Source organism: Tachyglossus aculeatus, chromosome 15 (assembly GCF_015852505.1).
Source record: "Tachyglossus aculeatus isolate mTacAcu1 chromosome 15, mTacAcu1.pri, whole genome shotgun sequence".
Taxonomy (NCBI): domain Eukaryota; kingdom Metazoa; phylum Chordata; class Mammalia; order Monotremata; family Tachyglossidae; genus Tachyglossus; species Tachyglossus aculeatus.
This window is the reverse complement of record NC_052080.1, coordinates 8,242,703-8,266,508: the sequence shown is the minus strand read 5'-3', so window position 1 is coordinate 8,266,508 and position 23,806 is coordinate 8,242,703. Positions and strand designations below refer to the sequence as shown.

General features: G+C 41.3%; 1 protein-coding gene across 3 annotated transcripts in view; it reads left to right on the top strand.

The window, feature by feature from the left end:
- Nucleotides 1-23,806, top strand: part of FRMPD4 (FERM and PDZ domain containing 4) — a 254,040-nt gene that overhangs the window by 207,512 nt on the left and 22,722 nt on the right. For all 3 annotated transcript variants that reach the window (XM_038757339.1, XM_038757340.1, XM_038757341.1), the window contains exons 5-9: nucleotides 8,509-8,554; nucleotides 14,588-14,692; nucleotides 17,783-17,890; nucleotides 20,324-20,455; nucleotides 23,290-23,409. In XM_038757339.1, coding sequence (XP_038613267.1) covers nucleotides 8,509-8,554; nucleotides 14,588-14,692; nucleotides 17,783-17,890; nucleotides 20,324-20,455; nucleotides 23,290-23,409 — 511 coding nt within the window. The remainder of the gene's footprint in view (nucleotides 1-8,508; nucleotides 8,555-14,587; nucleotides 14,693-17,782; nucleotides 17,891-20,323; nucleotides 20,456-23,289; nucleotides 23,410-23,806) is intronic.

Genomic DNA, 23,806 nt, shown 5'->3' with positions numbered 1-23,806 from the left:
CTGATTCAAGCCCTCCCAATGGTGCTGCTAGTTTTCTCTCTCTCCCCTGGCCACTTGTTCCCAATTTTGAGGATTGTCTCCTTTGTCTGAGGCTTGAGAGAAGGAAGAAAGGAAAAAAACTATCTAATATCTCCCACCTCCTGGGGCATGGGGAGCTTTTGAAAACTGGCCCACGTCTCGCTCAGCCTCTCTGTCTCTTCCCATCACTAGGTATACCTCTTTCTCTCCCTTCCCCCATGATGATTCAAAGCATGGGGGGCTTCAGCCCTGGTGCTCTGCACAAGTTATTCTCAATTTCCCGACACAATGTGGATAGAGCACGGGCTCGGGAGTCAGAAGGACCTGGTTTCTAGTCCCGGTTCTGCCGGTCTGCTTTGTGACCTTGGGCAAGTCACTTCAATTTATTCCTCAGTTACCTCATCTGGAAAATGGGGATTGAGACATTGAGCCCCGATTTGGGGCAGGGGACTGTGGCCAACCCGATTTGCTAGTATCCACCCTAGTGCTTAGTACAGTGCCTGTTGCATAGTAAGTGCTTAATAAATACTATTATTATTATTGATGATACAGGAAGATGGCTAACACTACAGAGAAGCTCTTTATTCCCACACTGAAAACTCCTCTCTACTGACTCATGTAATGAGTTTTAAAGTATCTTTCTAAAACCCAAAATAGATGTCATCTAAGTGCTGGTCTGCTTCCTCTTAAAAATGACTCAGAAGATATTAAAATAATGTAGTATATGAAAACAATTATGTTTATCCTTCTGCTTTTACAAAGGAAAGCTATAGGAATAAATAGATCCCCAACCTCCCAAAAGAGCTTGTTGATAAATGAATTTATTTATGGAATTTGTCCATTTGTTTGGGTTCATTAAAGAATTCATTAGAGAAGCAGTGTGGCTCAGTGGAAAGAGCCCGGGCTTTGGAGTCAGAGGTCATGGGTTCAAATCCCGGCTCCGGCAATTCTCAGCTGTGTGACTTTGGGCCAGTCACTTAACTTCTCTGTGCCTCAGTTACCTCATCTGGAAAATGAGGATTAAGACTGTGTGCCCCCCGTGGGACAACCTGATCACCTTGTAACCTCCCCAGCACTTAGAACAGTGCAATGCACATAGTAAGCACTTATTAAATGCCATTATTATTATTATTATAATCAGTAATATTTAATGAGTGCCTATTCAGTAAACTGGGTACTTGGGAGAGTAAAATAGAGTTAGTAGATAGAGTCCTTGCTCTCAAGGATTTTACAATCAAATGAGGAAGATAGAAATTAAAATAAGTTTCAGGCACGGAAAAGCAACAGAGTTTAAAGACGTACTGTCAAATGCTAAGGGGATTACGGTTTATTATCATTATAGAGTCAGTCATCAGTATTTATTGAGCATCCCCTGGGAGCAAAGAACTGCTCCAGATGTTAGAAAGGTTACAAAGACAAAGAAGGGCAGGGGTTTGGCCTCAAAGATGTTTGTAATAGAAGTCAACTTGTACTTCCCAAGCACTTAATACAGTGCTGTGCACACAGTAAGTGCTCAATAAATACGACTGAATGAATAAATGAATGGGGAGAAAAGGGAAAAGTGCAAGTACAGAAACATACAAATAAGTGTAAAGCACAGATGAATGAAGTTTATTTCTGTAAGAAACACAGTGGCACAAAGTCTAGTAACGTGTATCATCTCCAGAAAGACCTTATTAATTTCCGTGGGAATACTGGATTTGGGTGATGTCCCAAGAATCAGGGAAGTGCTGAGGAAGAGATGGGCTTCTAGCATGGGGTGTAAAGGAGTTGAAAGGAGAAAGCTTGACCAAAGGGGATGTGAAGGGGCCATTCCAGGTGTGGAAATGGTGGCATTTGCAAAGACCCAGTAGGGGAAGAGTTAAAAGTGGGATATGCAGGAGAAAGGAGAAGGAGCATGGCTCAGTGGAAAGAGCGCGGGCTTTGGAGTCAGAGGTCATGGGTTCAAATCCCAGCTCCACCAGTTGTCAGCTGTGTGACTTCTCTGTGCCTCAGTGACCTCATCTGTAAAATGGGGATTAAAACTGTGAGCCCCCCCCGGGACAACCTGATCACCTTGTAACCTCCCCAGCGCTTAGAACAGTGCTTTGCACATAGTAAGTGCTTAATAAATGCCATCATCATTATTATTATATGGTTAATCCTTTGTATTACTTATAGGAAGCAGCAAGGCCTAGTGGATAGATCACGGGCCTGGGAGTCAGAAGGTCATGGGTTCTAATCCTGGCTCCACCACTTGTCAGCTGTGTGATCTTGGGCAAGTCATTTAACTTCTCTGGGCCTCAGTTCCCTCAAGTATAAAATGGGGATTAAGACTGTGAGTCCTGTGTGGGATAGAGACTGTCCAACCTATCTTGTATCTACCCCCAGAACTTAGAACAGTGCCTGGAACATAGTAAGCGCTCAACAAATGCCATTATTATTATTATTATTATTATTATTATTGTTATTATATGAATTGCTACTGAGCCCCTCCTTCCTCTCCCCCTCCTCCCCCTCTCTATATCCCCCGCCTTACCTCCTTCTCTTCCCCACATCACCTGTATATATGTACATATGTTTGTACATATTTATTACTCTATTTCTTTATTTATTTTACTTGTACATATCCATTCTATTTATTTTATTTTGTTAATATGTTTGGTTTTGTTCTCTGTCTCCCTCTTCTAGACTGTGAACCCAATGTTGGGTAGGGAACGTCTCTATATGTTGCCAACTTGTACTTCCCAAGCGCTTAGTACAGTGCTCTTCACACAGTAAGCGCTCAATAAATACGATTGATTGATTATTTAAAATACAGCCCATTCTCCTTGAAGGCTAGAGTTGAAGTTCTTATGTAACCTTGTGTTAAGAGCTCTCTTCTTTCAGGATTTTCTGCCCTTGTTCAAATAGTGATTGACATTCTCACTGAGTCAAAGTTAATGGGGTGACATTTTCCTTGGGCCCAGTTACCTCATCTGTGCAGAGAGATAGTCTTTTTTCATGGGTTCTATTTGCATTTAAACAAAAGCACCTCTCCCAGATCTCCTATTTTCTTATTCTCTCTAGCTAGTTCTTAGGGCCCAACTGGTGGTTGAAACTCATTACCTATTAAAGGAGATTTTTAAGACTAGGAGAGATATCACTGTCTCAAATAGTTGCACTGCAAACTGTTTTTAGGAAGAGGGTTGGATTGACTGTTCCTCTGGAGAGCTCTGTAATTCTGATTATTAATGCTGGTGCACTAGCATTATGCATGCATAATATAATTTATACTTTGATTTTTATCTTAGAAGCTAGCATTGTATTTTATATGTGTCACTCATATGTATCATTTTCATCTATTATTCAAATGTGCTAGTTCTGGGTGAAGTAGGGCAGCCACTAAACAAGAAACTGAAATATTCAACAAGAACTGTAATATGGCAAAGTTAAGGAAGCTGTCATTTGAAGTTTGAACTCTTTAAGGGTAGAGTTAAAAGTAAATTGAAGCAGAAAGTTAAGACTTAAAAAAATTTGAATTTCTAGAAAAATCACTCTACCAGACTTGCAAGTAGCACCTGTATTGTATTTAAAAAGTTTCATTTCCTTGAAAAAAAAGAGACCCCAGTTAAACCTTAAAATAAACTCAGTGTGTGCAAACAAACCTTACAGCAGAAGCTAAGGACATGTGGACTTTAAGTTCTTTGTGGCAAGTGATTATGCTTCTACAAACCCTGTGGTATTGTTCTTTGGCCAAGCGCTTAGAACAGTGCTCTTTGCACAGTAAGAGCTCAATAAATACCGGTGACTAATTCATTAATCAACCTGGTTCCTCAGCCAAAGATAGTCCACATGTCACCAGTCTTCCTATCTCTTCTTCCTGCAACTGAGCTAGAGATAAGGATACAATTTGTGTGTGAGATGCTACCTGAGTCTCCTCAGTACAAAATACAAAATAAATACAAAATAATTGTATTTATTAAATGCTTACTATGTGCCAAACACTGTGCTAAGCATAGGATAGATTCAAGATAATCTGATTGGGTACAGTTCTAGTCTCACACAGAGTTTACAGCGTAACAGATTAGGAAATTGAGGCTTAGGGAGGCGAAGTGACTTGCTCAGAGTCACACAGCAGGCAAGTATCGAAGCCAGGGGTAAAATCCAAGTCCCTTGATTCCCAGACCCAGCCTCTTTCCACGAAGCCATCCTGCTTCTCAGCCGTAGGAGGGAACACCATCGCTGCTGTTGTTTGGAGCCCCCAGAAGGACTCAGCTCCCACACTGTCCTGGACACCCCTTAATTCCCTTTCAGGGCTACACAGATGTGTTTTTCCAGTGCCTTGAGGCCTCTGTGTAATGTCCCACTGCTTATGGTGGAATGGGCCTAAAAAGAGCAAAATCATTCTCCCCCTCATATACTATCCCTTCAATGGCATACCATGCAGTACAGAGCAGTGCTCAGTGCTTACAACAATGCTTGGCACATAGTAAGCGCTTAACAAATACCATCATCATCATTCATCCCACCGACTCCTAGGTAAAATCTAGGTACCTTTGGTACCTTAAAGATCAGATTGGTTTGAATTTGAATTTGAAGTGGCTTGAATACCTTTGTGAGAGAGTATTAGGCCTGTGCATTTTTGTTTTGAGTTTTGTTTTGAGGGTTTGGACTATTTGGTTAGTCATCATCATCAATCGTATTTATTGAGCGCTTACTGTGTGCAGAGCACTGTACTACGCGCTTGGGAAGTACAAATTGGCAACATATAGAGACAGTCCCTACCCAACAGTGGGCTCACAGTCTAAAAGTCCTTTCTCTATCACCCAAAATGTGAATTAATCACGATCCTTAGATTTTCTTCCTGCCTGGTCGTAGCACTTCCAACAGGAAGAGGAGAAGGAGTAGAAGAAAAAGGTGAAAATCTAATTCAACAGTATTGCTTCATGTTTGTCACTGGAGCAAATGAGGGGTGTGGGGGAAGTGGTGAAAATTATTATTAGAATGAGTTTTCAGAGTAGTCCTGCACTTCATTTATTCATATGATCCACAAGGGCAGAGATAACCTCTCTCTCACCCCCACACATTCTCCCATGGTGTCACTGGCCAAAAAGCAAAAACTGTCAGGAGTCTCCCCTTTACCTTACAGAAACCAGATAGGGGCAGAGATGGAGCTAGCCACCTGTAATCCCATGAACAACACCACCTAGTAATAGTAGTATGTTGACCCATTTTAATGCATGGTAGTTTGATTCTGAGACATTTCTAACCCTTTGTGCTAATGACTTCATTATCTGTAAGGAATAGATGTGATGGACAGTGATAATCACAGGACAGGCAATTGTATAGGTAAACTTGATGAAACATTAAATTCCATTGTCATCTCTACTTTTAGAGTGTAGCCCTGTGGTACCCTTCAGCTCTTTAAAGTGAAGGGAAATAATGTTTTCCTTCACCTTGTCTTGAGGAGGTCACAGTGGTGTGACTTCTGTATTAGCAGAACTGAAAATTCAAGAGCCAGAAAATCCTGCTGTGTCTTCTTGGTGCACATATAGCAGGAAGTGCAAAGAATTCATGGATTTTTGTGCACTTCACTGGTACTAAAAGCATCTCTTTTTCCCAGTAATGTTGGGGCTGTTTGATAGTATTGCTTTTCATCACAGCTCAGCATGAAAGATAGTATAGGTAGGGGTGTTTGTCATGAAATTGCATCCTCATTCCATGCATCTGTGTGACCTGAATCCTTGGATTGATAACCGTTGCTTTGGGGGTGCCGATGTGGTTCCCAGTCTCCTCATAATAATAATAGTAACAGTTTTGGTATTTAAGTGCTTACTATTTGCCAAACATTGCCCTAAGCACTGGGGTGGATACAAGATAATCGGGTCAGATGGACTCACATGGGGCTCAGCCTAAATAGGAGAGAGAACAGATATTTCAACCCTATTTTTTCAAATGAGGAAACGGAAGTCACTCAGCAGACAAGGGGCAGAGCTGGGATTAGAACCCAGGTGCTTTGACTCCCAAGTCTGTGTTCTTTCTACTTGAACTTTTTGGTGCTCTGTGGGCCCTCTGGAGAATCAGCAGGTTGTAAAAAAGAACTGAGAGTCCGAAAAAAACCTGACACTTTCACTGCCAACCAGGCAGACTAAAAACGCTAATAGGTTCTAAAAGGGATTGGCTTACTTCATAAATGAGAGGCTCCTAGTGAGTTGCTAGAGGACACTTTAGGATTGTTGTATAGTGCATAATAATACAGTGCCTGGCACTTAGTAAGTGCTTAACAAATACCATAAAAAAAGAATCATTACCCCAGTCAACCTCTTAGTTGCTGTTCTGATAAACCCACCCCTTCTGCTCTAATCAGTGGATTTCATATGGCAGCACTGATTGTTAAATGAAGTTCAAACCCTGAAAGTGAACCATGTTGGGGGGAATAAAGGCGGAAATTAGAATTTCAACAACTAGGAGAAATTTCCCCAGGAAACATAGTCATTGATTGGTGTTTTGCTTTTTTTCCCCCCAGTTCCCTTCAAGATCAGATAGGTTCTTAATTACTGAACTTACCTGCAGCTTCAAGCCTTTGTGGGGAAAAAAATCATTAATTATACGTAATACAATCAATCAATTGTATTTATTGAGTGCTTACTGTGTGCAGAGCACTGTACTAAGCGCTTGGGAAGTACAAGTTGGCAACATATAGAGACAGTCCCTACCCGACAGTGGGCTCACAGTCTAAAAATACACCCATCGATGCATACACACTGGCATTTTCTTGCACAAAATGGGTGCTGGGTAGGTTAAACAGAGGAAGTTGTAGAAGGATTTCAAAGAGGAATTAAGGAAGCCTACTAAATTCAGTCATTCAATCATATTTATTGAGCGCTTACTGTGTGCAGAGCACTGTACTAAGCGCTTATGGTGGCACTAGGTTTAATTAGTGAATCGGGGCACCAGTTTTGCCCTCACTGTTGAGAGAAAGAGATTTGTAATTCATGCAGAGCCCCACCTCTCATGAGGGCTTCTCCTTCACTCAGCATTGCTCTCTGCAGCAGCATCACATCCAATGAAATTATAAAATGAAGGCTGATACCACAGCATGCTGTGCAGCCACTGATGTTTGGGGTCCCCGAGAATGGTTCTTTGGAGACACAAAGGACCCCTCCAGAAGAAGGGCTGAGAAAGGACCCGTGCTACAGGAATGAAGAAAAAAGGATTAATAGTAAAGTTTACAGACGAGGTTTAAGGTAAGGTTGCACTATATTTCTCCCGGTAGGTCAGCACAGTGACTCAGGTATTAAAAAGTGTTTACAGCAAATTCAATAAATCCTTCTAATGGAACTTGGCCCTTTCGGTGGAATTTATTTTTCTGAAAATCGAAAACTAATTCATGAGGAATTAGCATTTCTACAAGTGACCAGGCGTGGTTACTAAGACTTCAGTCAATTTAGGTTTCGATTTTATTTTAATTTTTGGTGGGAACATTTAGGGTGGAGGAGATTTAATTACTGTATCAGTGTTTGGTTCCCCTTTATCTTTTCTAATCCTGATGCAAAACCATTTTCTTTTTCTCTTACCTTTGGAGAGGAGCTTCAGTGTGCAGTAGACTTTCTCTCTCTCTTTGGGCAGGTTTTAATTGAATTATATCTGGTAAGAGATGATGCCGAGGACAAAAGAGAGGGTTTCATGATATTAAAGCACATAGAAGAGTATTTGATTTCAATTTGAATCATTCATTTTATTCACTTAAAAGATGGAATTAGGATAAATTTGATATATTTTGGGCAATTATAGAGCTACCAGGCGTGTTACTGAGGCTTTAATTAAGTAAATATAACGGAGGTGTTTTGAGGCATGTTGTTCATATTAGTGAGTGATGAGTGTTCTGAAAATGCCAGAGAGGAAACTATAATGGTATTTGACAATTGAAAAGTACCTCACAAGCTTCCCAGTTGTCTGCGTTCAAACTTAGCATGATTCTGCATTTGCTGATATATGGGTTTATTCCGTGATCAGAAGCACTGGCAGAAACACTCTCCCAGAGGCTACCCAGCTACTGAAGGCTCTGCCTGGTGCCTGTCAGAAAAGAGCGGCAGCTAGGAGGGCCTGGCAGAAATGCAGAGCCCACTCGCCTTCGGGACAGTCCACAGAGAAGATTCCACATCATAGTTCCTCTCAACAAGGATGCCTGCTTCTTGTTCCAGTAATTAACTAGAAACAGTTAATATAATGGAGCACTCTTGACACTGAGTCAAGGATAGGAACTTCTTTCATTGTGTTGATCCACTAACATAAAAACATTTTCTTGTAAGAAGGGCCATTTGACCTCTTTGCTCTGCAAACTGTTTTTGAGTCATCTCTGAATCCATTTTCATAAGAATAATAATACAATAATTATGATATTTGTTAATTGCTTACCACGTGCCTGGCACTCTAATAAGCTATGTTAGCTGAAACCCAAAGAAAAGCCAGTGCCTTGACATTTCAAACTTTCAGTCTTTCATGCAGGTTTTTTGTCCTCTTTTCCAGAAGCTGCAAAGAATCGATCCTCCTCACTGTCGTTCAACCCTATCCTGTAAGTGTACCGTGATTAATTGGCCCAAGGCCTCACACAAAGTTTCTACTCGCACCAAAATAGTCACATAAAAAGCCATAGCACAGTGTGTTGGTGGGACCCTTCATTGAGAGTGGCATAAATAAAACCCTCATTTTGGTTTTGGTTAATCATCAGACCGGAGCCCTGGGTTTAGTTTACAAAATGGTTCCCCAAGATATGCATGTCTTCTTGTGCTTAGCCACCAGTGTGACAAGGTATTCAGGATCTTAAAAGATTAAAAAAGAATAAGTCCAAGTTATGCCTATGTTTACAATTAGTAACTGAAGGTACAGATCAGTTACGGATGGACTTTTCTAATGGAGATGTTTGGGATTCAGTGCTTCATTTTTATTTTCACCTTACTGGAAAATAGTCACTCTTTTCTTCAATTTAATGCATTTCTCTGAGACCAGTCAGAATACTTACTGGCAAAAAGGAGTGGAGCAGCAACAGAATTTAATGTATCTTAAAATGTGGCTGTTCTTTCACTTAAAACCAGATGGGAACAAAGATTACTTCTGATTAGTACATGATTAAATTCGAAAAGTTGTTGAAATGTGACGTTTCATTCAGTGCAGTGTTTTTAGGTTATGGGGGAGGCGGCGCATGGTCTGGTCATTTTCTCTAAGGATGGGTAATTTCCTGTACAGTATTCTCTCTGCTCTTGTTTGCTTTTAAAGATTGTCATTTAAGAAATTTCCTGGGATTACATCACTCAGAAGTCAAGTTTGGCACTGTTAGAGAATCACTGCACATGCGAGTAGCCTAAGATTTGAACAGTCCTAATTGTATACTCAGAGAGACTTGAATCTCTGATGCCTTCATTAAAATAAGCATTAGCAACTCATGTTGGGAAACCTATGTTGGATGTTTACATGACTAATAGCTAAACCATAATTATTCTCAATAGCAACAAAGTGCAATTTCCAGGCTTTGTTGGGCTGCATTATTTCCCAGCAGAAAAACCTAATTGTGGGACTATTCTAATAATAATAATAATAATGGTATTTGTTAAGTGCTTACTATGTGCCAAGCACTGTTCTAAGCACTGGGATAGATGTAGGGTAATCAGGTTGTCCCAGATGGGGCTCACACTTTTAATCCCCATTTTACAGATGAGGTAATTGAGGCACAGAGAAGTTAAGTGACTTGCCCAAGGTCACACAGAAGACAAGTGGCGGAGTTGGGATTAGAACCCACAACCTCTGACTCCCAAGCCTGTGCTCTTTCCATTAAGCCACGCTGCTTCTTTAATCCCTCCAACAAGAAGTGCCCTCTCACCAAATTTTATATTTGCTCTTGGAATGCTGTATCAGATCAGCCAGCCCTCTGTGGTTGCCTTCTCAGCTGTTTATGCCATATTTATGCTCAAAGAAGCCTCACTAATCAAGCAGATTAGTTTTTCAAATGTGATTTTAAAATTTACCTCTAAGTACTGCCTTCTTAATGAAAAAAGCTTGATGCTAACCTTCTTTGCTAACCATGGTTTCAGCATGAAGCCACAATTGACAGAGATCCAGTCAGCGAAAAAGTTATTCAATGCTACATTTATTTCATTATGGGAAGACGAGCAATTTGTGTATATTGACAACCCATTGCCCGGCATTTTTATGTTTATTTTGGTTTTCCACATAATATGGCTTCCAAAACTGAAGACTCAGTGTTTGCAGCCCTTCTGCCAAATTCTTCATACAGGTCTCTGCCCAACAGAGAGAAGCAGCGTGGCTCAGTGGAAAGAGCCCGGGCTTTGGAGTCAGAGGTCATGGGTTCGAATCCCAGCTCTGCCACGTGTCTGCTGTGTGACCTTGGGCAAGCCACTTAACTTCTCTGAGCCTCAGTTACCTCATCTGTAAAATGGGGATTAAGACTGTGAGCCCCCCGAGGGACAACCTGATCACCTTGTAACCTCCTCAGCGCTTAGAACAGTGCTTTGCACATAGTAAGCACTTAATAAATGCCATTAAAAAAAAAAACACACCATCACAGAATCATAGAATTACACAGTTGGGAAGTATGTCAGTGGGTCATCTGGTCTAACCTCCTTTGTCCGAGGGTAGGAAAATGACTAGCATTCAGAATTGTTAGTTGGGTTTTTTTTCTATGCTCTTGGTTTGAAGATCACTAGGATTGGCAGTCCCACAACCTTGCTTCGAACCCGGTTCCAGTGTTTTATCAAGGGGTTTGTCTCCGAGCAAAAGCAAAATTTTCTCTTGTTGCAATAGAGAGCCATAATAGCCGTGGAATTTAAGTGCTTACTATGTGGCAAGCATCATCATCATCATCATCAATCGTATTTATTGAGCGCTTACTATGTGCAGAGCACTGTACTAAGCGCTTGGGAAGTACAAATTGGCAACATATAGAGACAGTCCCTACCCAACAGTGGGCTCACAGTCTAAAAGGGGGAGACAGAGAACAAAACCAAACATACTAACAAAATAAAATAAATAGAATAGATATGTACAAGTAAAATAAATAAATAGAGTACCAAGTGCTTGCTTGGGTAGATACAAGACAATCAGGTCAGGCACAGTTCCTGTCCTAGATGGTACTCACAGTCTAGAGGGGAGGGAGAACAGATGAGGATACTGAAGCTCAGAGAAGTTAAAATGACTTGCCCAAGGTCCCACAGCCAGCAAGTTGTAGAGCAGGGGATAGAACTCAGGTCTCTGACCCATTCTCTTTCCACTAGACCACACTGTTTTCTCATTTCTCTATTTTATTTTGTTAGTATGTTTGGTTTTGTTCTCTGTCTCCCCCTTTTAGACTGTGAGCCCACTGTTGGGTAGGAACTGTCTCTATATGTTGCCAATTTGTACTTCCCAAGTGCTTAGTACAGTGCTCTGCACATAGTAAGCGCTCAATAAATACGATTGATGATGATGATGATGATTTCCTCATGTTCAGGCCTTAGTGGTTCCACAGAATAGTAACTCAGTGCCTTGAGTGTGAATGAACTATGTATGCTGCCAGTGTCATACCCCAAACAATGGGCATGGATTGGGAAAAGTTGCCTAGATTCATTGTCAAATCCCTGGTGCTTTAGCCCTTTACTTAGCCTGAGTAATTGCAGCTGTCAGGCTGCTGTGTCAGTTCCTCTGAATACATTGGCGTGATCCTAGAAAATGCCGGCCGAGGTGCTTGCACAATCTCCATAGTGAGCTTCACCAGCCTGACTTGTCTTAGGGGGGTCCCACTAAAACTTGGGAAGCAGCAGTAAGGTCTAGCGGTTAGAGCATGGACCTGGGAGAAAGCAAGACCTGGGTTCTAATCTTCGTTCCACCGCTTGTCTGCAAATGTGATTGGGCAAGTCACTTTACCTGCCCAAGAGAAGCAGCGTGGCCCGGTGGAAAGAGCACGGGCAGAGGTCATGGGTTCAGATCCCAGCTCTGCCAATTGTCAGCTGTGTGACTTTGGGCAAGTCACTTAACTTCTCTGTGCCTCAGTTACCTCATCTGTAAAATGGGGATTAAGACTGAGAGCCCCCCGTGGGGCAACCTGATCACCTTGTAACCTCCCCAGTGCTTAGAACAGTGCTTTGCACATAGTAAGTGCGTACTAAATGCCATCATTATTATTATTATTATTATTTACTTCTGTTTGCCTCAGTTTCATCATCTGTAAAATGAAGAGTAAGACTGTGAGCTCCACATCATCATCATCAATCGTATTTATTGAGCGCTTACTATGTGCAGAGCACTGTACTAAGCGCTTGGGAAGTACAAATTGGCAACATATAGAGACAGTCCCTACCCAACAGTGGGCTCACAGTCTAAAAGGATGGGGACATCGGATGGGGACTGTCCAACCCGATTAGCTTCTATCTACCCCAGCGCTTAGTACAGTGCCTGACATATAGTAAACAACTAATACCACAAAAACAAAATGTGGCTGGACCTTTGGATACTGGAACCCCTACAAGCCTAGAGTTAGTTGTGTTTGCTTCCAGTTCATTGTAACTGTCTAACTTAACAATTTTAGGGAGTAACAGAACCCGTGTTCCCTCCTACGTAGTGAGCTCCTCGTGGGCCCAGGCTGTGACTGACAAGATTAACGCATTTCTACCCCAGCTGTTCGTATAGTGCTTGGCACATTTTACGTGCTTAACAAATATCACGTTATTTTACAGGTGAGGGAACTGAGGCACAGGGGAGTTAAGTGACTGGCCCAAGGTCACGCAGCAGACAAATGGCTGCAAACCTTGTGACTCCCAGACCCATGCCCTGTCCCTATGCAGCAAACGTTGTGACTCCCAGGCCCATGTCCTAACCCAATTCAGCAGACAAATGGCAGCAAACCTTGTGACTCCCCGGCCCCTGCCCTGTCCCTATGCAGCAAACCTTGTGACTCCCAGGCCCATGCTCTATCCCTATACCATACTGCTTATCTAGCGATGCTTATCGATTGATCTCTGCTATGTACTGAGCGCTCGCTTGCTTTGCGGAGAGTCCCGTACAAAACGCTCGGGAGGGTCCACTCCAACAGAGTCGGTCGATGGGACCCCTGCCCGCAAGGAGTTTAGAGGAGGAGTTGGGCTTTAAAAACAGATTATTGGATTGGTTTCCTCACACCCCACAGACAAACGTTTTCAGTCAATGCCTGCCGATGACAAAGGAAGAAGTCATCTTTAGGAGGCGTGAAGATGGAGCCATCTAGTCTCGGCTGGCTACCGCTTCAGCAGAACCCTTTCATTTTGGCCTCATGCTGGCTTCTGCTTAGTTACTCGGTTTTATGCAGAAAAATTGGATCTCACACCTGCAGTATTGGGGAACATCCAGCTCCTCAATTTTCCTCGCTTTTGGCCCACTACACATCCGCCATACACCCCCTGGCCCGGAATGCCCCCTCTCTGCCCATCCGCCAAGCTAGCTCTCTTCCTCCCTTCAAGGCCCTACTGAGAGCTCACCTCCTCCAGGAGGCCTTCCCAGACTGAGCCCCTTCCTTCCTCTCCCCTTCGTCCCCCTCTCCATCCCCCTCATCTTACCTCCTTCCCTTCCCCACAGCACCTGTATATATGTATATATGTTTGTACATACTTATTACTCTATTTACTTCTTTATTTTACTTGTACATATCTATTTATTTTATTTTGTTAGTATGTTTGGTTTTGTTCTCTGTCTCCCCCTTCTAGACTGTGAGCCCACTGTTGGGTAGGGACTGTCTCTATATGTTGCCAATTTGTACTTCCCAAGGGCTTAGTACAGTGCTCTGCACATAGTAAGCGCTCAATAAATACGATTGATGATGATGTTGCCAACTTGTACTTCCCAAGCGCTTAGTACAGTGCTCTGCACACAGTAAGCGCTCAATAAATACGATTGATTGATTGATTGATTATTGTTGTTATAACAGTACATTTAAGGGTCTCGCTTTAGTCCTTTAGATTTTCCAGCTCACTTGTTAAAATAGCTCATTTCATTTGTAAGCAAATAGGGCTTATTTTTTTTTACACAGATGATGCAGATATCTCACTTGTGATGACAAACACATTGTGCCAATGTAAATACTGCCAGCTTAAAATCATTAAGGGAGAATAATGTCTTCCCTTCAGCTGAAAGATGGCAGTAGAGAAGCAAATGAACCACCACTATGTGATTCGTTAATCATTTCTAAACTCGGACTATAATTACAGAGGCAAAGAGTGGGATATGAGCAGCCGATCACTTAAGTTTTGGAATGAGATTCTATTAGTCATGAGGCTCATCCCAAAAAGAACTGCTTCTTTCTGGGGATGAGGGCCTTCACCAGCAAATTCCTTTCTTGCAGTACGTGTGCCTTAGACACAGAGTTCTTTAGGCTCAGAATCCACCATTTTTTTGAGCCCTCATTTCACTATGGAAAAAGCCATCAATAAGCCACATATCTGCCTCGGGCCACAGAAACCCAGCATGGCCGAGTACAGGGGAATGTCTTAGATCTGCTGGTATCTGGTTCACCCGGGTGTTCTCTGGGAATCTATGGAAGATGAGGTCTTGTGGAGTATATGATAAAATGCTTTGATTTTCCCTCCAGTCTCCAAAATCAGCATTTATAAGCGCTGCGAAAAAGGCAAGATTGAAGTCCAACCCTGTCAAAGTGCGCTTCTCAGAAGAGGTCATTATTAATGGCCAAATCTCAGTGAGTATGAAATTATTTTACCTTCTTTCTGAGGGGCAGTAGATACTACACATCCATAAAAGAACATCACTGTAAAGGTAAGTGTTATTCAAAGATATATACTAAATAGCAGAGCTTCTCTCTCTCTCTTTCTCTAGGGAAATGTAGGAGAATGTTCATCAGGCATTTTTCCTAATTTAGCTTGTTTCAGGCTTTAAAAACTAAAATGTGAGCATTGTAACTTCATTTGCCTCTCTGGCATTTTTCTAAGGAGGATTAGTGATCATTAGCACTTCATGGGGAATTAATTTGCACTGCTTAAAATCAGTGTCTAGTAAACAGTGAAAGTTAATAATAGTAATAATGACTTATTAAGCGTTTACTATGTGCAAAACACTGTTCTAAGCACTGGGAGGTTACAAGGTGATCAGTCCCATGGGGGGCTCACAGTCTTAATCCCCGTTTTACAGATGAGATAACTGAGGCACAGAGAAGTTAAGTGACTTGCCCAAAGTCACAAGCTAATTGGTGGAGTCGGGATTTGAACCCAGGACCTCTGACTCCAAAGCCCGTACCCTTTCCACTGAGCCACGCTGCTTCCCTGTAAGTAATTATAATTTGGTCCCATTGTAATGAAGAACCCATAGCAGCATTCAATCAAAGGTATTTAGTGAGCACTTAACTAGAGAAGCAGAGTGGCTTAGTGGAAACAGCCCGGGTTTGGGAGTCAGAGGTCGTGGGTTCTAATCCCGACTCTGCCACTTGTCAGCCGTATGACTCTGGGAAAGTCACTTCACTTCTCTGTGCCTCAGTTACCTCATCTGTAAAATGGGGATTAAGACTGTGAGCCCAACGTGGGACAACCTGATTATCTTGTATCTACCCCAGCGCTTAGAACAGTGCTTGGCACATAGTAAGCGCGTAACAAATACCATTATTATTATTACTGCAGAGCACTGTTCTAAGCGCTTGTTCTGCCTCATCCTGTCATTTATTTGAAACAGCACTTCCGGTGGAGGCTATCCCCTTAAAACCAATTCACAGCTGTGTTATGGTAACTGTGATCTTGTATTCTTCCATAGGGACCTATCCAAATCATGTAATAAAAATACATGCTGAAGCAGAAATATCTTCATTTGTTTAATCTACACAGTTCTTCAATTTCACTTTGTCCCAGTGAACCAGAATGGCTTAGTGGAAAGCGCCCGGGCTTGGGAGTCAGAGGTCATGGGTTCTAATCCTGACTCTACCACTTCATTCACGCTTGTCAGCTGTATGACTCTGGGCAAGTCACTTCACTTCCCTGTGCCTCAGTTACCTCATCTGTAAAATGGGATTAAGACTGTAAACTCCACGTGGGACAACCTGATTACCTTGTATCGCGCCCCCACCCCACCCCCCCAGCGCTAAGAACAATGCTTGGCACATAATAAGTGCTTAACAAATACCATTATTATTATTATAAAGTCTAGCAGATAATTTTGAATATAAAAAAGTAATTTTCTATGCATTTGAGCAAAATACACATGTGCATACTGCAGATTTTCTGCTCCTGAGCCAGTAGCTTCAGTTTATCCAGAGGTGTTGGGCATATTTTTGAGGGCTGATTATCATGAGATTCTGTCACCTCACCCTGTGTTCTCCCTGAGCTTAAGGTGGCCAGACATCCCACTTGAAGCAGGACGGTTCGTGCATTTCAAGGTCCCTCCTGTCTCCAGCTTTTGGTTTCTTGAGATATTTGTGTACTGAAAGACTTGGGGGGAAAAAAAAGAGGTCAACTGGAATGAATACACATCTTGGCCGATGGGAGGGACTGTGCAAGAAGGGAGACATACTGGTCAGAACACATCTGTCTCTCTATATTTAGGGAAGATGAGATGGATTGAAAGACAGGGAATCCACATCCACCAGGAAACCCCATTTTCCCCTTTCTCTCCCTCTCTTCTTTTCCCCTTCCCCCTTTTGCTCTTCCCCCTTTTCTCTTTCTCCCCTTTGTTCCTCTTCCTCCTCTGTCTTTCCTCCCAGGTCCCACCTCCTTTTTCTGACTCCACCCTACTTCCCTAAGGGGATCAAGGGACCTGTCTCTTGATTTAAATCTGAAATAGCAGTTGTCAACTTATACTTTGTCACCTGAGATATTTAGTTTTCACAAAAGAGACATAGCCATAATTTCTCTGAAGAGCAAGCAAGATTTCAAGCACATTTCTAGATTGACACAAAGAGCAACCATGTGACATTTCTCTATTTAAATTGTATCAAATATTTGTGGTTCACTGCCAAATCTGAATGCCTAATAATAATTATTATTATGGTATTTAAGTGTTTACTATGTGCCAAGTACTATTCTAAGTGCTGGGGTAGATACAAAGTAATCAGGTTGTCCCACATGGTGCTCACAGTTTTAATCCCCATTTTATAGATTAGGTAACTGAGGCACAGAAAAGTTAAGTGGCTAGCCCAAGGTCATATAGCAGACACATGACAGAGCAGGATTAGAACACAAGTCCTCGGACTTCCAAGTCCGTGCTGTTTCCACTAAGCCACACCATTTCTCTAGATCCCAATGCAGTGCTGAATCTGACTTAGCAAATGTTATGGCATCTCTTTCTGTCACATTCAATCCAAATTGAGGTTGTTAAGTTATACCCAGCTTCTTAAGTGCAGAGCATTTGTGTAATTCAAACATCTTTTAGACTGTGAGCCCACTGTTGGTTAGGGACTGTCTCTGTATGTTGCCAACTTGTATTTCCCAAGCGCTTAGTACAGTGCTCTGCACACAGTAAGCGCTCAATAAATACGATTGATGATGATCTTTAAATGGTGCCACCCAATTGAAAGTGGGTATGAGATATTTTATGCCCAAGAAGCTTTATTCTTTGCAACAGCTGAGTTATTTGTCACTTGGAAATAGGCAATTCTGCTGTAAATTCTGATCTTGAAAGCAGGAACCACTGTAGTACATAGGGTTATCATTCCAGCATTATCTCCTGGCAATCTTTAAGATGTAATTCTGTTGTCCTGATGTCTTGAGTAGAATTGACCATCGACTATGCTATGGCTTAATTGTTGTCTCTAATGGAAGGATTTTAATTTGATTTGTTCCTTTGACAGGAAACAGTTAAAGACAATTCTCTACTTTTCATGCCAAATGTTCTGAAGGTTTATCTTGAAAATGGGCAAACCAAATCTTTCCGTTTTGACTGCAGTACTTCAATAAAGGTAGGCAAATTTGCCAAAATCCATGCCACTTGCCACGCTTACCCTTAGAGCTTTCTGTCCTGGCGTTATCATCGGAAGCTCCTTCTGAAGCAGAACCTGTCCTGTGTAGTCTTATTTCATACTTGGCTGCTTCCTGAAATGTGTGAGTGTCAAGAAGTAAAGAGAATCGACTCAGGTTGGGGGCTTTTCAAAACACTATACGAGGCCGGTGAAGCCAAGATAGGAATGACCACCTTCATGTGAGGGTAGGAAAATTAAAAATGCATGGTCATCCCTAGGAAGGCTGGGATATTGGCAGAAGCCAGCGTGATTTGTCAGATTAGTCGAAAGTCAAGAAGATTAAATGTTGGTTGCTAATTGAATCCAGCGAAATGAGGGGGAGAGGATTATGTAAGGGTAAATTGTTTGTGGAATTTCATGGAAATCTATTCAAGGAAGAGGTGCATAAAAATATAGAAAAGACATGTCTGTGGTGGGAAAATAAAGCTGCTATCAGTACTACTCTGGTTCTAGTTGCAGGTGACAAATATTTTAAAAGCAGTTAATAATATTAATAATTATAATTGTGGTATTTGTTAAGCTCTTACTATGTGCCAAGCATTGTACTAAGCACTGGGGTAGATCACCGTAATCCAGCACAGTTATTGCTGTGGCTGAAAAACATGATTCCTTATTGAAGAAGTGTATGTGAATTAGACTTTATCTTTTTCATGTACAAAAATGGTGTATTATTTTAATTATTCCTAATACTTCATTTCCTTGAAGTAAATTATCTTCAACTGGATCAGTGAAAAAGTGAAACATATCAGCAGTGTGATGAGCAGCAGACTCATGATCGACAACAGTATTTATTGAGTGCCGGCTTTATGCAGAGCATTATAGTGTTCTGAGATATAAGAAAGGAAGGCGGTATGGTTAGCCAAGACCTATAGCTGCAGGGACACCCCCTCCTGCATTGTCATTAGACATTACAGTAGAGGGGTTCTCCACCCCAATGCAACCCTTAATAAAGCCCGTCTTAGACCCGTAAGGATGCAAGAGAAAAGCTTAAAAACTAGGATTGTCCTATCCAAATCAGGATTTCTGATTTCCTTAATCCAGATAAACATCTGCTCCCTGAGGGTTATTGGTGGCAATGTGGTGACCAGGATAGGACAAGCAGTTCTTATCAATAATAACTAAGATTTCCAAATGTACAAAATCATTATTTATATTTCACACTTCACTTGCAGATCAAAAATGTTCTTATCACAGTGGGCACATGAAATTAGTACAGCTAGAAATTGGAGCGGGAAGAAGAGAAGCCCCTGCTTTTTACAATGAAAATGTCTAAATTTTTGCACTGCAGAAATACACTGGAGAATATTGAGGGCTTACAGAAGCTCACTCATATGTTCTTTGCAACAAAATGTGTCATTTAAAATTGATTAAGGAGGAAGATGGTCAATTTTCTTCCATTTCTTATGTGAAAATGAAAGAAATTTACTTGTATTACGAAGAGGTTGGGTCACCTACAAGAAAGAGTTTTCTGCTTGTAGGGGGAGTGAAATGCCAGAATTGCTTTTCAAGTAAGATATTTGGCTCTTCTCACCTTGAGGCTCTAGAGAATAGGAGAGGCAGTGAACTATCATAATAATAATATTTAAGTGCTTACTATGTGCCTAGCACTGTATTACCTGCTTGAGTAGATGCAAGATAGGTTGGATACAGCCCCTGTCCCTTATAGAGCTCACAGTCTTGGTTTTGGGAACACTGATTCACAATACCCAGGTGTTGAGGCTTTCCCCAAAATTCTCCTATTTAATAACTATAGTATTTACTAGGCCCAACTTTCTACTGAACATTGCGCTAAGCCATTGGAGAAGATACATTGAGATCAGGCACAGACCTGGTTCCCCCATGGGACTTCCAATCTAAGAGGTAGGGAGACTCAATCAGTCAGTAATATTTATTGAATGGTTAGTGTGTGCAAATCACTGTGCTAAGTGCTTGGGGGAGTACAGTAGAATTAGTAAACACAATGCCTGCCCTCATGGAGTTTACAATCTAGTGAAGAAGATAGACACTACAGGGAGAAAATGGTAAAATAAATGCCTGAAGTATGAGAAACTATAATCAATCCACCAACCAATTATATTTATTGAGCGCTTACTGTGAGCACTGCAGAGAACACTGTACTAAGCACTTGTATTAAATATTGCAAAAATCCTCTTCATAAATGCTTTCATATCTATCTTCATAAATGCTTTCATATCTATCTCTTGTGGAAGTTCTGCTTATATTTTTTTACAGGCATCAGCCTTCAGATTCAGTTGACTGGTAGAATGAAAAAAAAAAAATCCTGAGCTTAATTTAGAAAGGCTTTGAGTTTACAGTAAATTAAACTTCAGGGATTTCACGCTCTCAATCACATATTGTAAATGGTTTCTTAAGGATGTCATCTTAACACTTCAAGAAAAGCTGTCCATCAAATGCATAGAGCACTTTTCCCTGATGCTGGAACAGAGGATGGAAGGACCTGGAACCCGGCTTCTCTTGCTGCATGAACAGGAGACTCTAACTCAGGTCTGTGAAATTAATGAGACAAGAGGTGTGATAATCTCTGAATTTATCTCTCCCTCCAAACCCTTAAGTGAATTAATAATCAAGTCCTGCACATTCCAGAAAACACCAATTACTACTTTCCCTAAGTGATTATCAACTAGCACAGCACTCCTACTGTTTCAGTCAGTCATTTAAAGGTTATCGATTTATCTAATTCATGAATACTTAGTTTAAAGCCTCAAGAGCTACTAGTGGGTAATTTGACTCTAGAGTAGCTACATTTATACTGGTAAAGTCTCATATTCATCAATTTGGAGCATTGCTATTTGTCAGTCTCTTTTTGTTTTCTTGTGTTGTATTTTTAGAGATTATTTAAATGTGTCCCAAACACATTGAGTATTTTTGTTTTGTTTTATGTACAGTCCTGAGAATATTTCAGAAAGCCTGACCTCACCACCCCAAGCCGGCCCATTTTTCATAGGTAGTCTTGCCATTTACCCATTATATCACCCTATTCACTGAATGCCATGATGTTTTCTTTTATGATTACAAAGTCCTCTGATCTTCTATATCCAGATATTCAAACTCATGTTGCCCGTGCCTTTTTGATCACACATTCTGGGTCCCAAGAAATAGAACAAAGGCAAGAGATTTCATAGGATGAGTCATTCTTCACTTTCCTGGTAAACTGATACTTTTTTAAGAACATTTATTAAGCAGTAGGAATAAAGTATCAATCAATTCAAATGTCTTTCATTCAACCCCCAGTAAGCGCTCAGTACATTTGAATGAATGAACCCACATTTTCAATATAACATCAAATTTTGTCAGGTCTGCCTTCACAACATTGCTAAAATCCATCCTTGCCTCTCCATCCAAACTGCCTACTCTGCTGAGCACTTATCAGATCCCACCTTGGCTACTGCCTCAGCCCCCTCACCAACCTCCCTGTCTTCTGTCTCTCAATTTGCTGCCCAGATCATTTTTCTAAAAAAGAAAAGTGTTCAGTCCATGTCTCTCCAGTCCTCAAGGACCACTAGTGGTTGCCCATGCACTTTCAGATCAAACAGGAACTCCTTATTATCAGCTTTAAAGCACTCAATCAACTCTCCCCATCCTGCCTTTCCTTGCTGATTTCCTACTACAACCCAGCTCAAACACTTTGTTCCAATAATGCCAATCTGTAATCTATAACTCGAACTTGTCCGTCTCAGTCATTTATTGAGCATTTATGGTGTGCAGAGCACAATGCTCAGAACAAGGGTCGCCCACATCCTCCTCATATCTCAGAGGGCTTCCCCAACTAAGCCCTCATTTCCCTGCTTCCCTCTCCCTTCTGTGTCACCTATGCACTTGGCTCTGTACCCTTTAAGCACCTAATATTCACCCCCACCCACAGCACTTATGTACAAATCCATAATTTATTCTAATGTGTGTTTCCCCTCTAGACTGTAAGCTCCTCGTGGGCAGGGAATGTATTTACTGACTCTGTTTCATTGTACTCTCCCAGCTTCTTAGAACAGTGCTCTGCACATAGTAAGCGCTCAATAAATACCATTGATTGATTAACTCAAATACCTCCTATGGATTCTCAAGTTCTATGGAATTATCTGAAGAGCCAGTACCATATCTAATATAAAATAAGTGCAGTCTGTACATGTCAGTCTACTCCCCAATCCTTTAATAAGAAAGCTTTGTGCCAGTTCAGAAGAACAGAGGGTTTGTGGGGTTTTTTTACTTTTTAAGTGGTATATTTGTCTTCATTTTTACCTGACCCTGATCCTGTATTTTATGTTTTAATTTAGAATGACCTAACTGAAAAAAAAGTTGTTACTAATGATCATTTTTCCCTTCTTCCCCCTAAGGGACTCTTGTGAGAACCAGAGCCAAAATGAAATTATCATGAAATTAATACATGCTCTCTCCCTTTCTGGTCCTTGGGCAGAAAGCCCCACAACCAGGCTTAAAATACAAGCAGGCAATCAAGTTGCTTTAATTCAGATATTCACATGAATAAAGAAAAGTGAAGAATCTTCCCAAAATAATTTGTTTGTCAAATATGTCAGATCACTTGATTTGGAGATGACTGAAAATTTGCCAAACAATCTTTAGTTGTCTTTTTTTAAAGTACTTTACATTTTACAGAAGAGTTCATATATACATCATTAAATTGGTTTAAAACTGATTTTGGAATAGTCAAATATGCTGAGTACCTTTTAAGGCACACTGAGTAATGCTATTGCTTTTGTCATTTCATTCCAAGGACTTCCAACCCCATTTCAAGTTGTTGTTACACTTTATTTGTAGATGTGACATCCCTTCGAGAGACAAAGAAGGCACTGTGCCATTGCCCCATTTCAGATAAGGACAAATATCCTCCTGCTTGCTCTTTTCAGCAATTCACTCAAACGTAATTGCATCTGTGACGATGTATTAAGGTGCAGGAAGTTACCATTCACATTTGGATCCACTCAAAGAGTGAAAGTCAAGAATTAACTGGAAGCCAGATTTTGTGTGTGTTTAAACCCTGACCAAAACCCTTCACCCATTCCAAGTTCCCAGCGGGAGTGTTTTATCACTCTCTATGCACAGCTGAATTTGCTGGGGAAAGCTTGCAGAGAGCAGACCCTCTGAGGGAGCTCCGTTCCAAAGCAGGCAGTCTAGACACTGCCAGGGAGAAGCCCAGTTTCCAAGGCACATGAACAACTTATGCAAATGCTGATCTTGGAGAAACTCAGCTACTTCCCACTTCATTTTCCCAAGGAGAGAGAGGGCCTCTTTTTAGTGTTTTTTTTGTCAATCTTTTCCATCTGCCAGTATTGAAAGATTCTTGTGTAATCTATCTCTTGTCTCAGGTGACCCAGAAACCAAGCTCTCATAAGATGAGATGTCTTTTCCGAATTAGCTTTGTCCCAAAGGATCCTATCGACCTGTTAAGGAGAGATCCAGTGGCTTTTGAATATCTTTATGTGCAGGTAAGCGAGAAAACATGACCTTCGTTCGGGCTAACATGATTTTAGTCATCCGATAATTGTCTATACTATCTTTCTTTCCTCTGGTCTCCCTGCCCCAGATGGGTTATTTGGCGATTATGTTGTTGTATTCATCTAGAAACTGCTACCTGTGGATGTGGGGATTCGGGTTTTAAGGGAAGAAGTACAATATATGTAGATTTCTGGGTCTGATTTCACTCAAGAAAGATGATGCTTCTAGGAAAGAAGGAAACATAGTTTCAGCCAGAGGAAAAGCAGGTAGCGGACAATCATAAAATTTGCTTCTATTACCTTTCCATTGGGTCTCTTATTTTACAATGGTAGTCTAAATAAAAGCAATGGTCTCCATTTTCCTACGGTGACTTGCTATTAGATTGAA